Source organism: Merops nubicus, unplaced genomic scaffold (assembly GCF_000691845.1).
Source record: "Merops nubicus isolate BGI_N331 unplaced genomic scaffold, ASM69184v1 scaffold34589, whole genome shotgun sequence".
NCBI classification, from domain to species: Eukaryota; Metazoa; Chordata; class Aves; order Coraciiformes; family Meropidae; genus Merops; species Merops nubicus.
The window spans coordinates 42,598-59,895 of NW_008630907.1; the positions used below are offsets into that span (position 1 = coordinate 42,598).

A 17,298-nucleotide genomic window follows, 5' to 3' on the forward strand; every position below is an offset into this window, starting at 1 on the left:
GCATGTGAAACAGCAGCTTCTTTGCACTCTCTGATGTCATTAATGCGCTTGTTGTAGCTGCAATTAAAAAAATATCCAATATGGTAATAAGGATCAGTAGCACAACTTAGAAAGAGCTGAGTGAGACTTGAGCTGCAGTCCCACAGCAAGCAGGACACACAAAAAAGCTCAAACAAGACTTATTTCCCTGATTAGAGCCTAAATGCCAAAACTGGATACCCACACCAAAAGTATGTTCTACTCAAATGCTCATTGTGTTTTGCTGGTGGAGGTCTCAACTTTATTTCTGAGTATATTGTAGAAGCAGTGACAGACAGATACAATTTTTCAAGCAGAGTCTACATTCATGACATCATTTCTCTTCACTAGATTAAGATTTGTGGGCGAGATCATTCTTTTTAACTTTGGCCATTTCAGAGACTGATTTACCAGACTCAGAACAGAGACAAAAAAAGGAATTGATGGTTATGAAATCAGGCTCCTAAAAGGTTTGCATTAAAGAAACAGTCAAGATACTAAGCAAAAAAAGTTTGCATGCTATCATTAATGAAGGAGAAGTAACATTTTCAACACAGTTCTGAAAGAAATTATTCTTTTTTAACAGAGGTTCTGAAGGGAAAAACAGAGGATAAAAACCTACCCTCGTATGTTTACAAACAAGTCTTCTGCAGCTTTGTGAATATGGAATACTTCATCTCGAAACAGAGCCAAGCAAGAGCTGCTTTGAAGTGCAAGTTTCCAAAGGTTCAAAGCTGTAGCATCACTATTTAGGATTCCATGGCACAAAATAAATCCAACTTCAGAAGTTCACATTGATGTGTGTCACAAACCAGACGGACAAAGACAGTAAGAGAATACTGAAGTCATTATGCATTTTCTTTTAAACAGTTCAGAGAGTTCATTAATAGACTACTTAATGGATAACATCTTTTTATATATATCAAAAGTACCCCACACCGTTCTAGTGGTACTATTTTTGTAACATGAATTATTTAATGCTCATAGCACACAGCTATTTTCATCAGAATTACTAAAGCCCTCATGTTGAGGTGAAGTCTGGAATGCATTGACGACACACTTGATTCCAGAAGCATATGCTGAGTTGTAACTTCACTGCATGTAAAAGTATGATGCATACAAATGAGATTTGATCAAGTTCTCTAGAACCTAATTCGAATACAACAGCTTTTGTACAGTACAGAAAAGCAAGTAATCTTTCAAATCCTAACTAGGTTTAACAAAACCAAGAGCTGTTTCAGAACATTTTACTCACAAATGATCCATTTTTCCATTGCATCCAGAGAGAGGTATTCACATGGCATCTGTTGAAAAAACAGTAATTTGTAGCAAACTGAATATATAAAAGACAATACATTTCAAAAGAAGCACTTTTTAGAAAAAAGGAACAAAGCCTTAAACCCTGATGAATGATGGAAGACTGCTGCTGATTACTAACAGTGCACTGCTTCACCCCTTTAGAAACTGAGGATTTGAACCCTATAAGCCATCCAATACCTTGAATAAAACTAAACAAATTTTGACAAACATTTAGTTGAAACATTGTACTTAAGATGATTTAAGAACAAATGCTGCATACTAATCACAACCTGACTACTGTTAAAGCTTGAACTTTTTTAGAAAGATGAAACATTGCATAACTGGGGCACCAAATGTAAACAGCAAAAATTCTGATTTTCAGTCAGATTTTCAGCTTTGCTCACAAACCCCCATGACAGCACACAGGATGCCTTCCTTCTACACTGCAGAAGTTAACATTGCTTTCCTTCATCTTTTGATTATCAAACACTGGAAATGAAGGCACAAGCTAACACCACAGAAGCTTTAACTGATGCAAGAAAACTTCTCCCTCGTACTATAGTATTCAGCTCTCCCAACCAGCCTATTTACTTTTCTGATTAAAAGCCACATAAAGGTAATCAAACAGGCAATGAAACACTCCCACATTGTTTTACAGACAACAATGCTTAACTTTATCATATAATGCAAATTAAAAGGCCATACTGTGTCAGACTGTGCAGGATTAAGCATTGTACTGGGGGCACTGATGAGGCTCAGTAGTTGTGCGTTTCTCCACTGATCAGCTGAGAGATTTCTTCGAGGGTAGACCATCTGGAGTGAAATCAGAGCATCCGAAAGGGACTAAAAAGGAGACAAATTATTAGTTTGAAGATGTCCTCAAAACTCAGCCTTGGATAAATATTCAAGTTCTTTACCTCTTTTGTGAGCTGTGTACTGACACTGTCAAAGTCCAAGTGTAGAAGACACTAAGCAATACTTTATCAATAGTGCTGTTTTCTCAGCATTATTACTAACAATAATCCAAACATTCTCCTTAACTAGCTCCGACGTTAAACTTGAGGTTAAAACCCATTGCATCTAGTTGACTTTACATATAAAAGCCTATTCCAGGCTAAAGGAAGGATGAAGAGAATAGGAGGGTTTGATTTTTTTTTCCTTATTAAGAGGTTTTTATAAAAAAGTTGATAATTAGAAGCCATAAAAAAAAAATCAATAGTAACAAGAAATCTGTCATGTACAACTGAAAACTCTTCATTACTTATACAAGCATTCCAATTACTGTGTTACTCCCTTCTCTGCCACTTCATTTAGTATGTCCTTCCTACCATGCTGGCAAACTATAATTATTTTCGTAGCAGATTAAGCTTATCTGAGTGTCCTATGCCTCTACCCTATCTTTTGCATCAATACTGGTGCTTATATGGGTCCTTAGGGAGCCAGGTCTAAGCATTATGCCAGCAGAGATGGTTCATCAGGCAAAAAGCAACAGCAAAAAAAAAAAAGCTGAAGTTAATTTAAAGGACTAAACAACTGACACATTTACTGCAGAGTAGCAAGATGATGAAAGGACAACTTAAGTGTGCATTTCCATCAGAGTGCAAGCTAAGTACGTGTCTCTGTAGCACAGTGAGTGCCTGAAGGGATCTCTGACCCCAATTTATAGCTCTTGCAAAAAATAATCAGAAGAGCAAAAATCGGACTGAAAAACGGCTTTACAAAACATTTCAAGGGAAACAACTAGTCCACAATCAAACACAAAAGCATGAAGAGAAATAATGCTGAAAAAGGAAGCATCTTTGGCACAAGAAAAAATTAATTGCCAATGAAATGCTTAGCTAAGTAAGTCTTAATAAGACAGGAAATATGAAAGTATAACAAAAATATTACAGATTATTTAGACAAATGAGAAACTACTTCACTTCAGAGCACTTAAGAGACGTAGATGGAAAATCCTCTGAACTTCTAGTGCCTATCTTAAAAGATTTAAGGAAATCAAGAAAAATCTCAAGAGGACTAGAGAATGAAAACACAACCAGTACCTAGACTTCAAATCAGGGAAAAAAACAAAAACAAACCACCACTAAACTTTCAAAACTTTAGGCAGTAACTTAGCATTTAAGCCAAACCCCTGCTGAAGATTCCAAAAATAAGTTGTTGGGCTATCAATTTGCAAGCATGTAGGAAAAAAACCACCTTTATAAGTAGCAGTCAGTCAGTACTGATCAAACCAATGTAGTTTTCTTAGAGAACGTAGCAACTCTAGTGGATGAACAGGAAGTGCTAAACAGGACATACATTGACTTTAGTGAGGCTTCTGTCACTTTTCCAGGGTATTCCCATACAAAAATACCATCTAGATAAACGATCACAGAATTGCAGCACAACCAACTCTATAAGAATGCAAGTTTAAACACATTTGTACAGAAAAGGCTGAAGGGATTGGGTTCATTTAACTTAGTGAAGTCAACTGAGCTGAGTATACAAGGTCAGCTTTTGAGTATTGGAGCTGTTAATAAAGATGTAGTGGTGATCGCCAGGATCCCCAGTTGAAATACTATCCAAAGGAGAAAACCTCAGGTGACAAAAGAGAAAAACATAATTCATCCAGAATGGTAAACCAGTAAAAACTCATTTCATAGAAATATTAGGCATCTCCTTAATTTCCCACTACAAACCACAACACACGTAGCTATTCTCAGATGATCCACAACTGATTTGTAATCAATTTCTAATCCTTGGTGAAAACAATGGAACATTACCCATGGATCTTAGCATTCCTGTATTTCTAGAGGTTCTCTTATTTAATAAGGTCTCAGTCCCCAGCCCCAGGCACCCATTAGAAGTAAAACCATCTGTAAAATTTATTCTTAACGGCCTTTGGCAAAATAAACTCTTGCATGTTTACTTGTTTATCTCTGCTTCTCTCAATTAAGGTTACTGTGTGCCTGTGAAAAGGAGTTACATACTTTACTGTGAGGTACAAATTCCTCCATCATTTTCTTTAAAGGATTTTCATAATCCACAATCATCTGGCCAAGGCGTGGATATTCTCTGTCACTAAAAGCAACAACAAATAATTCACTTAGGTGTAGCTGTTACTGTTATTATTACACACATTTCTTATTGGACAGATTTTTACCTTGCTCCATGTGTCATTTCATGGGCATAGTTATACAATCCAATGATAGCCTTCCTTTCTTCAATTCGAGACAGCAGTATCATTAGAGTTGTGTAGGTTATAATCAAATCTAGGTAGTTCTTTGTTAAATCAAAGTTTACAGTCTAGAGATTAAAAAACAAAGAAAGAAACAAACATGAAACCTTTACCATTCAACAAACTTTCTGCATTTTTAAAAATACAACAGACTTTTTAGAATAAAGTTTTTGTTCTGGTTGCACACAGGCTTTGTATAATCTTGATTTATTCACTCAAAACCCCAGCACTGTTTGCACTCATCAAAGCAAGCAAGCAAATCAATCTTTCCAGACTTAAGTATCACAGGTCAGGCTGATAGATAGGACAACTTTTCATGGATGTTACCAAGCAGTCAGCAAGTGTCTTGCTTATAAATTATATTTTAGTAAGACTCCAATGTAAAATGCTAGCACATACCCTACTGGCCAGGTAATATCATACCACAGGATATACATCTGCTCTGTTTCCTATTATGAAGCTAAGTCAGCTAATTTTGAGTAATGACTACAACTAGCAAGTGACATTATGAACATCAAGATCGAAAGCTGAAATTGAGAGGGAAAGGTGTCTGAGGTTTTGGGTTTTACAGTATTTGGTTGTGGGTTAAGGTTTGTTGGGATTTTTTTTGTTGTTGGTTTTTGTTTTTTTTTAAATGTCACACTTTTAGCTGCTTTTGTATTTGTCTCAGCGAACACCAGAAGTGGCTTCCTCACATAGCTTAGGTGGACACTGGCAATAATCCTGTTTTGTGAGCCTCACACAGCTTAAGCATACAGATAACAGTAAAGCCTAAGAAATAATTTGCAGATGCAATAAAGAAAAAATTAAATAAATATTTCTATGTCTGGTAACAATGTTGTTGCTGCTGTCTGTGAGCAGCCTGCTTAAAATGGTCTATCTTCTGATTTCAAGGTATAAAAGTTTGAGATCTGAAGATTACAGTGTTTTTCTTTCTCTTGCATTTATAACAAGGGTTGTCATGTTTCTTGGGCTAACATAAACAAGTCCTTCTAATTCTGTACACAGGACACTGATTAGAAACATTTTAAGAGACATTTTTGAGTGGCATTTTGAAGTTTAAACCCAGAAACTTACAATATCAAAGAAGACTTGGCAAACATCAATAGTGTTCAGCAGCTCACAAACATGGTCCTTGAAAAACAAAGGAATTATTTTAGTTTAAAAAGATCTGTGTAAATTACTTCACTATACTTAGTGATGGAGACTGATTTTTTTTTTTTTTTTTTAAGAAAAGAAATACAGGTTTAGCTGTTTGATTATAGAGTGTTATTTCATAAATAAAAAGGCAGGAACAACTGATGTATTTGTAATAACTTACCTTAAATTCCATAACATCAACAAACGTGAAGTAGTATAATGCCAGGTTCTTCAGAATTTCTGATTTTTCTTTCTGGAGCTGAGCAAGCTGTTGCTACAAATGAAACAAACATGTACACTGTTCTTAGAAGATCTTGAGAAGACTGCTGAAAAAATAATACCTGTAAAGCGCAGAAGCCTTAATATGGTTTTCTAAGGCTAAGGTTCTGTGTGTCAAACACACACAGAATTCTCAGAACAGATCATTTTAACAGCTGCCAACTATACTTCGAAGATAGAGTCAAATTAGTACACATTAGTACCAAAGTCATGTTGTTTAGCTCAGCTAGAGATGAAAATGGGTAGTTAGGCCAACAGTGTTATCATATGTATAATTAGCAAAAGCAGAACAGTACATGAGCACAAATCAGTATGACAAAAAAAAAAAAAACAACAAAACATGTTACTTGAGGTGGGAGAAAAGAAGGTGGCAGGTTACAAACTTTTCTACAGAAAAACATTATGCTTTTAAATTCTGAACTTACCAAAAAGAATATCCAGGCAAAGCCACGTTAAGCATGCAAAATAAAATGTAGATACAAACATAAAATACAGTAACGGTTCTTTGACCAGTTCCATATAAACACAATAATACATTCAAACAAAAGCAACAAAATAAAGAAACAAAAAAAGAAGCAAAACACTAGCTTTAGACACTGGTGGATAAAATGGAAGAGGCAAATGTGAATACACAGCCATAAAATAGTTCACATGGATTTTTTTTTTAAGTTGTTTTTTAAACACACCATGAGATTAAATGACATCTCCCTATTTTTCAAAATTTTCTAGAGGAACCAGACAGATCACTTAAATACAATTAAGATCACATAAAAAAGCAGCTGTTACTGAACAGCCATTCTGTTTATCTATGTATTACAGTCTCACAGTAGTGCAAGAATCCAATCACTTAACTTGCAATACCCAGCTACAAATTAAGTATCCTGATACATGAATTGGAATAAGTTAAAGCAGTCATAACACTTAATACGAAAAAGTGCCCCCCAAAAAGCTACAAGATTTTAAATTAATGACTGATCAAGTCAAATAGGATTTCCTTCTCACCAAGAGCAATCAATTATAAGAAAGATTAAATAAACTGTTTAAAATTGGTTAGCTTATTTTCATATGGGAAGTATAACTCCTCACATGTAACTCAACACGCTTCTTCATCTTGCTCTTTATAGAGCTGCTCTCTGTGTTCTCAGTTTTATGTAAAGCACAAAAATCCAACTAAATTAAAAAAAAACAGACTGCCTTGACCACTAGTGCATATCATATACAAAATAATTTTTGCTTCTTTCCTCTGAATTTTTAGAGGCATTTATGATTTTTAGAAGCCTGGACCCACAAGACTTCCATTGTAGCCAAGGAAGACAGGCAGATGATGTTATGAGCAAACTGGATTGGCTAAATTATAAAATACTCCTGCCTAATCTTAAACCAGTGCAAAAGGTTTAACTTTGAAAGCCTGACACTGAACGCCTGCCTTGTATAATAGTTCAGTTTCCCTCACACAGTCATGAGCCAGGACTTAAAATGAAAAATGGGTGTGAGCTCACGTGTATTTTGTAAATTCTCTTGACAATTTGCACTGGCAAACAGGTTATTTCCATTTAAACTGCTGCTGTACAAAAAGGTGTTGTCAAATTTAAGTCCTATGAATTGTACTTTGATCCTCAGTATGAATTTGGTACTACCTTTCCCAGCATATACCTTAAACTTTGACTGTGCTGTACTTGGAAGATGAAGCATCCAGCACCATCACGCAGAGAGCCTGGAGCTCCTGCAGGAGCACACAGCTCCAGTACACCTTGAGCCAACCTGCATCCATGCCTGGGACCCTGTACTTTCACAGTTGCTTTGTCAGTCAACAGCTCTTACATGATGAGCATTCGTTACCTAAGATGCTCAGTTTTAATCTTCACTCTGGTCCTGTTGCTTAAAAGTGTTTCTTGCCAGGGATTTGCTTTAAGAACACTAAGCAGAAATGGGGTTTCTTTCTGGGCAACTAACACAAGCGTCAGTCTGGTGACTTTGAGAAGTTGTTTCATGCATTTTTGGCAACAGGCCACAGGGTAGTATTCAGAAATAAAAATAATTCTAGTGCTGAGAGATGAAAACCACAAAACTCACATTTCAACTGCATGTATGCTTTAAGTGCTTTTTTCTCTCTGCAGTCCTAATGCACACTAAACAAGGTGCAATGCTCTGGGAGACGATCAAGCTTACAGGTTGTTGCACATGACACCTCTGTTTGGTGTAACTGAGTGTCCACTTCTGGAGAATGCCACAATTTCAAAGCTGCAGTGCATGAAGTGGGGAGATAGGGCAGCTAGGAACCGTGCTTGCAAAAGAAATCATAGTTCTAAGTTTTTCATAAACTCTGTGAAGCTGTACATGAAATAACAGAATACAGAGAGGTGTTCATTACACTCAGGAATGAACTCAAGAACTAAGGAATCACTGCTGTGCACGTAACTGGTCACCTGTATTCCCAAAAATATTTATACTTCAATAATGATAAAACTCCTGTACAGAGTTAAGGTGAACATTCTTTGAACTCTTTCATACTGAAGATGTCAGTAAACTTTTATTTAAAATATTAATATTACATCAACTGTAGTCACTGTTAAATTGGTACAGTGCAAACAGTTCAATTCATACAGCACAGCCTCATCGGTGATGTTTAAAGTACAGTTTACAGCATGTAGGGTATTGGATGTTTATTTGCATTTTTATCACTCAGGAATGTGGGTGTAGTTCTTTCCACACCCACTGCAACAAAACTTTCCATTACTTATTTCCTAACAGCTGTTTAGAAATAGCTGGTGCTGTATCATTTTGTGTTTGGTTTGAAGCTTTTTTTCCTTAGCCTGCAATTCCATTTATCAGCAAACAAATCTGTTTCCAATATTCAACAAGAATTTTAAAATAGGGTAAGCTGAAGAAATAACTCTTAAAACTTTATTAGCATAAAAAAAATTATTTTCACTACAGCTAAGCATGCCTTGTTGACTAGTTAGACCTATGTATTTTATTTATTCTTAAACAATTTGAAGTACAACTTTTACCAAGAAGGACAACGATATTTTTGCTGAAAAAAGTGAATTAGATTTATGATGTATGAAAAGTGATAGGAATTCCATCATAGTGCAGCAAGATCAAAAAAAAAAAAGCCTGAAATAATTTTTCTATTAACAAAATACCATATTTCCAATCATATTTGATTATTTACAAACTGGGATTTTTAATACCAGAAACTGAAACTGACACTTCATCAAGTATGTCACCTAAAAGAAAAGGAACTGATTTTTACCAAGTTGTCTTGTGCCTTTCCTTCTACATATTAAACCCTAAAAAACTTTACACAACTGATGATGTACATAGAGAAAATATATTAAAAGAAGCAAAAAAACAACCAGAAAGTGTCAGCCCCACTTAAAGCCTGCATGAGCACAATGGCTGAAGAAAGTAATGACACACATGCTGGTGTATTAACAATGAGTGAAAATTTAATATGAAGACACAGGAAAAATATGAGACAGCCAGAAAAGATTGTTCAGAGAGTTTTATGTGTGGAAAACGAGAGGTTAACTATAGTTCTGTAACTATTTTATCCTATTTATTTGATTGGTAGCAGTAATATGTGAATGAATGTCTCCTTTCATGATCCAGGAATAGATAGAAGGAAGGGGAATTTTCCCCTTCTCATATCTGTGTGGTATTTTTCCTGCAAGTATGATTATTAAACACTTGAATTTGCTTTCTGTAAACCAACCCCACAGATACTGCAATGTCCTCAGAGAAAACACTACCAACTTAATCTTACTAGCTGGAACATAAGTCCCCAAAAGTAGTAGTACAAATTCCAACTGTTGAAATTCTGGGGATAGGGATAAACAATCACTGTCAGTATTCTTACTGCCATTTAATATATTTGCTATGCTTGCCACCTGAGGAGTCTTTAGATAAAGATTTAAAAGTTCAAGTCATTTGGACAAAGTTCTGTATCTACAAAGTCCAGAGCAGAAGAGTGTGGGGAGAGAGAAAAGGATCTAATCAAATGAAAAAAAAAGTTTTAAATCCTGTAAACTAACTGTAGAATGATGGATGTGTCCTTTGTTTTCTTATGTCCAATTAAAAGCAGCCTCTGAAGAAAACATACTGCATATAAAAAGATGTAATAGAATAATTAATATGTTTACTAATGTATTTCTACTGCAAGACCCATTTGGGGTTTGTTTGCAAGTTTCTAGCAGGAAGTTAACAGTTTTGAAAATGAGATAGCCACACATGACCCTCCACAACTGCTACTGCCCCCAGGGCTAACCATACTATAAACAATGGCAATCAGAGCAGTGAGGCTCCACTTTGAACAATGATCTGCCAGTCAGTAAGGAATATTCTGTCACTTTCTTACACAAATTCATACAGTACTTCCTACATTAGGCTCATTACTTATTATTGTATCACACAAGCTTTGGCCACAGGTCTTGACATCTCCGAGGCAACTATTTACAGAAAAAAAGTCTCCTTGGTGCTATCCCATAGATAAAAATGTTTTGGGCATATGTCTCTAGCTGCTTGCATAATTACATTTATCTCATCAAATCATGAAAGAACTATTCAATTAAAATGCATGAAAACTAATTTTGGAATGCCATCTCAGTAACACTGCTTAACTACAATACTGTTCAGGTATTAATGAGGTTTTTTGTTTCTTTGGTTTTTAATGGCCAAACTCTTCGGCTGTCAATCATTAAATCAAGAGTTTTAATGGATGAAGCAACCAGGTTAAGTGTTACACACATTCACTCCTTTGCACATACTATTAAGCAACTAAAGTAAGCACATGACTGGTTTACCTTGCCAAATTGACTCATATGGACTAATGTGACTTACAGCAAGGGACTACAATTATTTATCACAAATAATGAAGAAAAAAAAAAAAAAGTATTTGGATGCTAATCCATCCCAAATTCAGGTGCAATCAAGGATTAAGCCATGAATATAAACATCATTGCTGACAGGACTTACAATTTTAAGGAAAACCTAAGTTATGTCAGCACAGTTCTGTTCAGTGAAACATTTTTAAGAGATTTCAAGGTTTCACATTACCTTTGGGAATGGCTATGAATAAATGCTCACTTCCAAGTGACTGTTACACCGAAAAATTTTCCAAGTTATTCTCTGGTTATATCATGGCGTAGGTCATTTTAAGCTGCAAAGTCAGTCTTATGCAGGTAACAACTGCAGATACCAGACATGCTGTTCTGTACAAAATCAGAACAGTTTCTATGGTTGTATCAGAGAAATGTTGTATTAGTGGAGTAATTTCCACTGTGAATGATTCTTTTTTTAGTAAAAATATAGATAAAATTTTGTTGCAGATAGTTTATTTCAGAAGAAATTGCAAAATATCATTAGTACATCCTATTCTCAAGCTGCTCGTACAAAGCTGAACAAGAACCAGTTCCTCATCGTCTGGCTTTACCCACGAAGGGGAAACTCCCATAAACTAAATTACTGCCTCAGTGAGTTTTGGAAACTCAATCTCATTTGTGGTCCCTTCAGCTCTGCAAGTTCTCTGAACAGTAGCATAGTTGAACAGACAGCTGTGCAAGAAAAGCACAGCATCCTCTTACCTGAAAAGAATTTTAGTCTTCAGTCAGTTAATTTTCTGGTGGAATATGAGTAGATAGGTTTTTATTGCTCAAGAAAGCATTAAGTTATCTGAAAAATCAAGTCTCCTGTACAACATATCCAGCACTCCAGAAAGCTGGAGAGAAATATTTAAGTTTACTAAATCTGGGGATCTAAGTTACTTAAGTTACTTCTAAGGAATTAGCTGCCATAGGTGTTAATGACCATACAATGAACAGAAACATCCATGAAGAAAAAGTAAATAAATGTGAAGTGAACTAATTCCTATCTAAAGATCTTAACCTGGGCAGGCTGGAAACGCTCACACTGCTTGTACTCTGCTCTTGTATGATCTTAGTTCCAGTCCCTGCTGACACAATACTTCACTGGTCTGCTTACCACCAAGCAATGACTAAGCCTCAATTTCTCCAAGAGACATGTAAAAATATAGGAAGTTTTTCTACAGGGAAATTGCTGAGGAGCAATCTGAGTAAAAGAAAAAACATATGTTCAAGAAAGCAGGCAGATATTCTAACTACTTCCCATATGTGGTGTTTTGGAAAGCAAAAAGGAGGATAGCTTCACCACACAGACACAGAACTTGACCTGTGCAGGCAGCAGATTTTTCAGACCCTACTCACAATCTACTGAAAAATCTACATTTTTTTTCTCCCTGCATATCCAGTTCTCCACTGTGAAGTGTTTTATTCTGTTTTTACAATGGCAGTAAATGTTATCATTGACTGAAAATAAAGCAGTTTTTAGGTCTTTCTGCATTTTTTTTTTTTTGAGTTTGATATGTTCTAATTCTCTGTGGTGAGAACCTTGCCTGTAGACCTTGTAAGAGGATCAGGCATAAGCTTTCAGGGAAATCAGGCTGCTTCTACACCTCTTACATTGGAACTTTTCTTCTGAAGCTAGTCAAGAAAATTCAGTGAAAATAGATGTTACCCTGAGTTCATATTAGCACAATCATATCACTGATCTGTCCGAGAAAGGAGGCTTCTCAAGCTTAGAAGGCTTTTTCCAACCAAAGCTCTAGTCAATTTAAAGTAAATACAAATACTAAGGTTTGCCAAACACAGAAGATAGATGCTTCTACTTATTATATAGTTTCCTTTTCAAATAGGACTCTAAAATGTTTGTTTCTCACTTTGTCAATCATTTCATTTTGTTTACATACATTCCCTTCTTTGCAGGTATTTCATACACTCTTAAACAATATTGCATTGCTGGCCAAAATCAACAGTCTATTTAAGAGCTCAAACTGCACTATTTCAAGGTTATATGATTCACAATGGTGACTGGAGAGGAAAGGGCAAGTGTAAGAGATCACACCGGCTGCCCTCAGAAAATGGGAGAGTGAATTATGAACTGTTGAGGTCCAGAGTTATCTATAACTGATCCTTTGGAAGATGAACTACTCCATTTTCTTTTTCAGCTTGGTCAGCAAGGATTCATCAGGCACTTCATTGTTTGAACTGCTCATAAACTTTCATTCTTGGTACAATACTGAAAATTGGTGATCACTGGATATCTCTCTAAGTCTGACTTAGCAAGTCATCACTGAAGGAAGATCAAAACCAGGAGCTGTATTTTTTGTGAATAAAGATCTAAAAGCTATCAAGAGCAAACATAAGAGAACCACCTATTTAGAGAGAATAAAAACACAGGGTTTTGAAGATCATCTGATTACCATAGACTGTGCTCACACTCTTCAATAAAATGTATTGTTCACCTCTGAGACACAAACCACTGTAAATGATGGGACCTGAGAAAACTCAAACCAACAGCTAAAAATAGCTCCAAAGTGAAAAAGAAAGCAGCAGGCAAGGTAAGGCAGGCACTATCTATGCTCTAGCTCAATGCAAGCTTGTTTAGCAACATGACCTACTGACACGTCCATTGGTACTACTAACTGTATAGATGGACAACGCTAAGTGAGAGCAACCGCTGCAGTGCAATGTACAAAATCCAAGACTCCTGCCTGAAAGGCTGCCCTGGAATTCCCACTGCAAGGAGGCAGCACAGGCCATGATTTCTCAGTTATTTCCCCTGCAATAATCCTTCACAATATTTCATTAGCTGATGTGTCCCTGATCCAATAAGTTTCCTACTGAACAAACTGACTGCTACACCCTGCTAATATATGGTGAGCTGGTTGTTGGCCAGGAGGATGGAGACAAAGTAAAGGCAAGGAGAGCAACATGTTCTTAACCAGGAGCTAGAGGCTTATGCCTTTTTGAGGCTAAGGTTTACAAACAAAAATTTACCTTATATCAAATCAGAACAACTTCTGTACTTGACATGACTTTGGTCTCATTAGCTGTCTGTTATGGGTAAAGATTTCTTTTGGGAGATGCCACACTTTGAGGAAAACAGCCGTAAATAACTAAGACAAGCAAGCTGCCATCAGCTCTGACCACAGGGAGGGAATCCCCAGCTGCCTATTGTTAGAACTCAAAATCCCTGCTTTAAACTGTGCTCATCCATAAGGAGGGTAGGCTTTTGATAACTGTGCTTAACAAACACAGGCCTGGCTGGCTCATGGTAAATAAACTCAAGGAAATGACAAAACATTATGAGCGTGTCCTATTTTAGAAGCTGTGATTGTCAAAATATATCAAGTTAGCTTTGATCTCTTTCCATGAACTTCACAGTATCAAAACTTTAAATATCTATCATTAGTTAAGCTCCAAATTCATAGTCAACAACCGGAAGACATACAGAGCCCACATGCAACTGTGTTAAACAAATTCTATGTACATCATCTTTTACTTTTAGATCTGTCCCTGAAGTTTAGAGAATACAGAAGCATTTAGAAAACATGATATGAAGAGTTTACTATTTTCTCATAAATTTGATAAAGAATTCACCATATTTGTTACTAACACAATCAAATTCAATAAAAAGATGAGTGATATTAAACAGTACAAAACACATACATGTTTCAAGTGAGAAAGCACATTGTTACAGAAATAGTTTCCTCCATATGAGAAAGGATTTTTGTTTGTTTGTTTGTTTTCATTGGTATAAGTGGAGACATTACACAGAAATTCTAGATGGCATTGTAAAAGAAACTAATTATTCCCATTGCTATTGCCACTACCATTCTTCAAAAACCTGAATGCTTAATGCAAGCCTAAACCTCTCAAGCACACATGCAAGTAGCTGCATGCAGGAATCATGCAAACCCAACACCTACCTCCACCTTCCACCTTTTGGAAGAAATATAAGCAAGTAAAACAAAAATCTTTCCCTTGACTTTCAAATTGAAACAGAGAAACAAGTGTATATCACCTGCCAAAACATCTACCTGGAATTCAGTAATCTTAATTATCTCTAAGAGGTTACAAAGTTAAATTCAGCAATACTGGATCACACAGAAGGCTGAAAAATAATTTCCTACTACAACATAACTCACTACACCTAAAGAGGACAATTTTATTTCCATGTTTTTGTACTTCACAAAGTTTCTCCTTACAAATTAAAACCTTCTTTATTCCCCCAGGGACTGACCCCATAGGCAAGACCACCTGCAAAGTACAAACACATTTTCCCATTTTGCAGTCAGATGCCTTTTATTGATCTACTGGTCAGGTCTCATAACAAAGTTACACAACTTCCATCTTCTGCAATCACTCTGGTCACCAAGAATTTCTGCTGTCCAGGTAAGGCATGATTTTTTTCCAGGCCCACTTCCCCTGGACAATTCTTTGAAACGGAACAGAAGAGAACAGGCAGAAAGAAAACCAGAGAGGAACAAGCAGCCAGAAAACCAGAAAGGAAGAGGCAGAAAGAAAAACAAGAAGTGTCCTACCCTAACAAAACCAATCCAGAATTACAGTCTCACAGTCTCTCTTTGGAGATACCTCTTGCTAGTTTCCCATTAGACATCTGAATCAACAAGTGGATTCCAAGTGCAACCGTCAGCATGAGATGCTGTATAAGAACACATAAAACCTCACAAACTTGAGCAACAAGTGCTGAAGGATACTGACAAAAGTATTTATATAGCCATTTGGTTACTTACATTGTTGTTGCGTGTTTCTACTGCTGGAAACTTCCTGACTATGAATTTGACAGCAGATTCCAGGTTTTTGTCAATAAGATAGGATGGTTTGGCTTTGGGGTCACCGCATGCCTATAAAAAAATACAATAAAAAATGAAGTAAAACCACAATCATCCATCTAAAGCTAAGTGATAGTTGCAAGTCTGAAGACAAACTAGAAAGATTTTTTTTGTTTGTTTGTTTTTTAGTGAGCAGGTGATAAAATGAAAGGCAAAGTGCAGGGACTGTCACAGCTGAAATATGCAATGGGAAACAGTACAAAGATGCTCTTCTACTGAAAAAGATGCATGGAAGTATCAAAGCAGTTAGTGCAGAACAGCAGTGAGGGGAAAAAACTCAATCCTAAAAGAAGGAGAAAGAAATGGTTTCCTTTTAAGGCTATTCCTGGTTTGAGGTAGTGTTGTATTCATCTGGAGTTAATCAACTGTTAGAAAATTCAGTCATGTCATCATCTGTAGAGGACAGTGCTGGGCACATCAAATGATTAAACTATCCTTTGTGAAACAAAACTAAATCCCCACCACCAACCTGCATTTAATTTTTCTTTAAATTAACTGCAAGACAACTTTCCACCCCACAATAAAACCACCAGTACTTCCCTAAAGCATCCTATACCCTTAGATGAGGCACTCGAGCTTTGCTCCTGTTCTTTACTCCTACGGCAGCAAAGGCTGTGCTTTGAAAGCAGCAATCGAGGTTTCATTAAATTTTGCTTTGAAGAGAAGTCGCAACTAAGTGTCAGGTCTGTTGCATGACTTACGGTGACATCTCAGAACAGCTTCTGTGGACGAACAGCTGAGGAAGCCCCCACCTGTGGCAGCTCCAGTGCATGCTGTCAGACACTACTCCTCAGCTACTCTGACTAGCGAGCCATGCTACACCACTCAGGTTGAAGAAACGTACGAAAAGCAGCGTTACTTACATGACAAAACTTGTGCTCAAATTGTATTTTCTCTCAAATATTCATTTAGTTTTCTAGTCCTCATAGGGATTTGCAAAGGAGTTTCGTGTCTCATGCAAAACTAAATTACATGCTAGGCGTTCCTACGCAACACAGTGAACTCGAATGACAGCCCATTTTAAAACAACTTTTCCACACTGATTTCTATGACCGAGTTGCGGACTGCAGAGACAGAAGTCATGGAGAATGAGACCGATTCTGAAAGCGGGCAAGCGGGGAAAGGGAAGGTGAAAAGCTTTGCAAACCTTCCAAACTTGTCCTTGCTGGGAAAGCAGTGTAATAAAAAGAGAGAAAAATTACATATAAACAGATTACTCTTAAATTCTAAAATACGTTACATTCAAGTGAACTAATACACTATAACCTACATCCAAGAGAACATTACGAGCATCTGTTACTCTAGGCAGCATACTTTCTACTGGATGGTGATTACTCAGTACTCACAAACAACTTTACAGGAGCTTATTAGAATTTTACTATTGTGCAAAATACTGCATATATACCGAGATACGTAACTTCTAATAGTATTTCCAAACCAAGTTCGGGTAGGGAGAGAAAAAAGGAGTTAACAAACATCACATGCAACTACAAGGGAAAAAAGGAGAGAAACTCAGTGAAGTTTTACATACCTGAAAAAGAAACGGTAGCCAAGAAAAAAAAAAAAAAAAAGAGTTGTTATTATAAGTTTCTAAAACTCCTACCGGCAGTACATGACCATTATGACATAT

At 36.4% G+C, this 17,298-nt stretch overlaps 1 protein-coding gene across 1 annotated transcript in view; it reads right to left on the bottom strand.

The window, feature by feature from the left end:
- NCKAP1 (NCK-associated protein 1) overlaps positions 1-16,833 on the bottom strand; it is a gene marked incomplete at its 5' end in the record, with an annotated part of 47,075 nt that extends 30,242 nt beyond the window's left edge. Inside the window, 10 exons of the mRNA XM_008947432.1 lie at positions 1-57; positions 641-797; positions 1,274-1,322; positions 2,023-2,160; positions 4,287-4,377; positions 4,460-4,602; positions 5,612-5,668; positions 5,856-5,948; positions 15,570-15,680; positions 16,816-16,833. Of these exons, the coding sequence (XP_008945680.1) occupies positions 1-57; positions 641-797; positions 1,274-1,322; positions 2,023-2,160; positions 4,287-4,377; positions 4,460-4,602; positions 5,612-5,668; positions 5,856-5,948; positions 15,570-15,680; positions 16,816-16,833 (914 nt within the window). The remainder of the gene's footprint in view (positions 58-640; positions 798-1,273; positions 1,323-2,022; positions 2,161-4,286; positions 4,378-4,459; positions 4,603-5,611; positions 5,669-5,855; positions 5,949-15,569; positions 15,681-16,815) is intronic.
- Between the last annotated feature and the right edge of the window lie 465 nt (positions 16,834-17,298).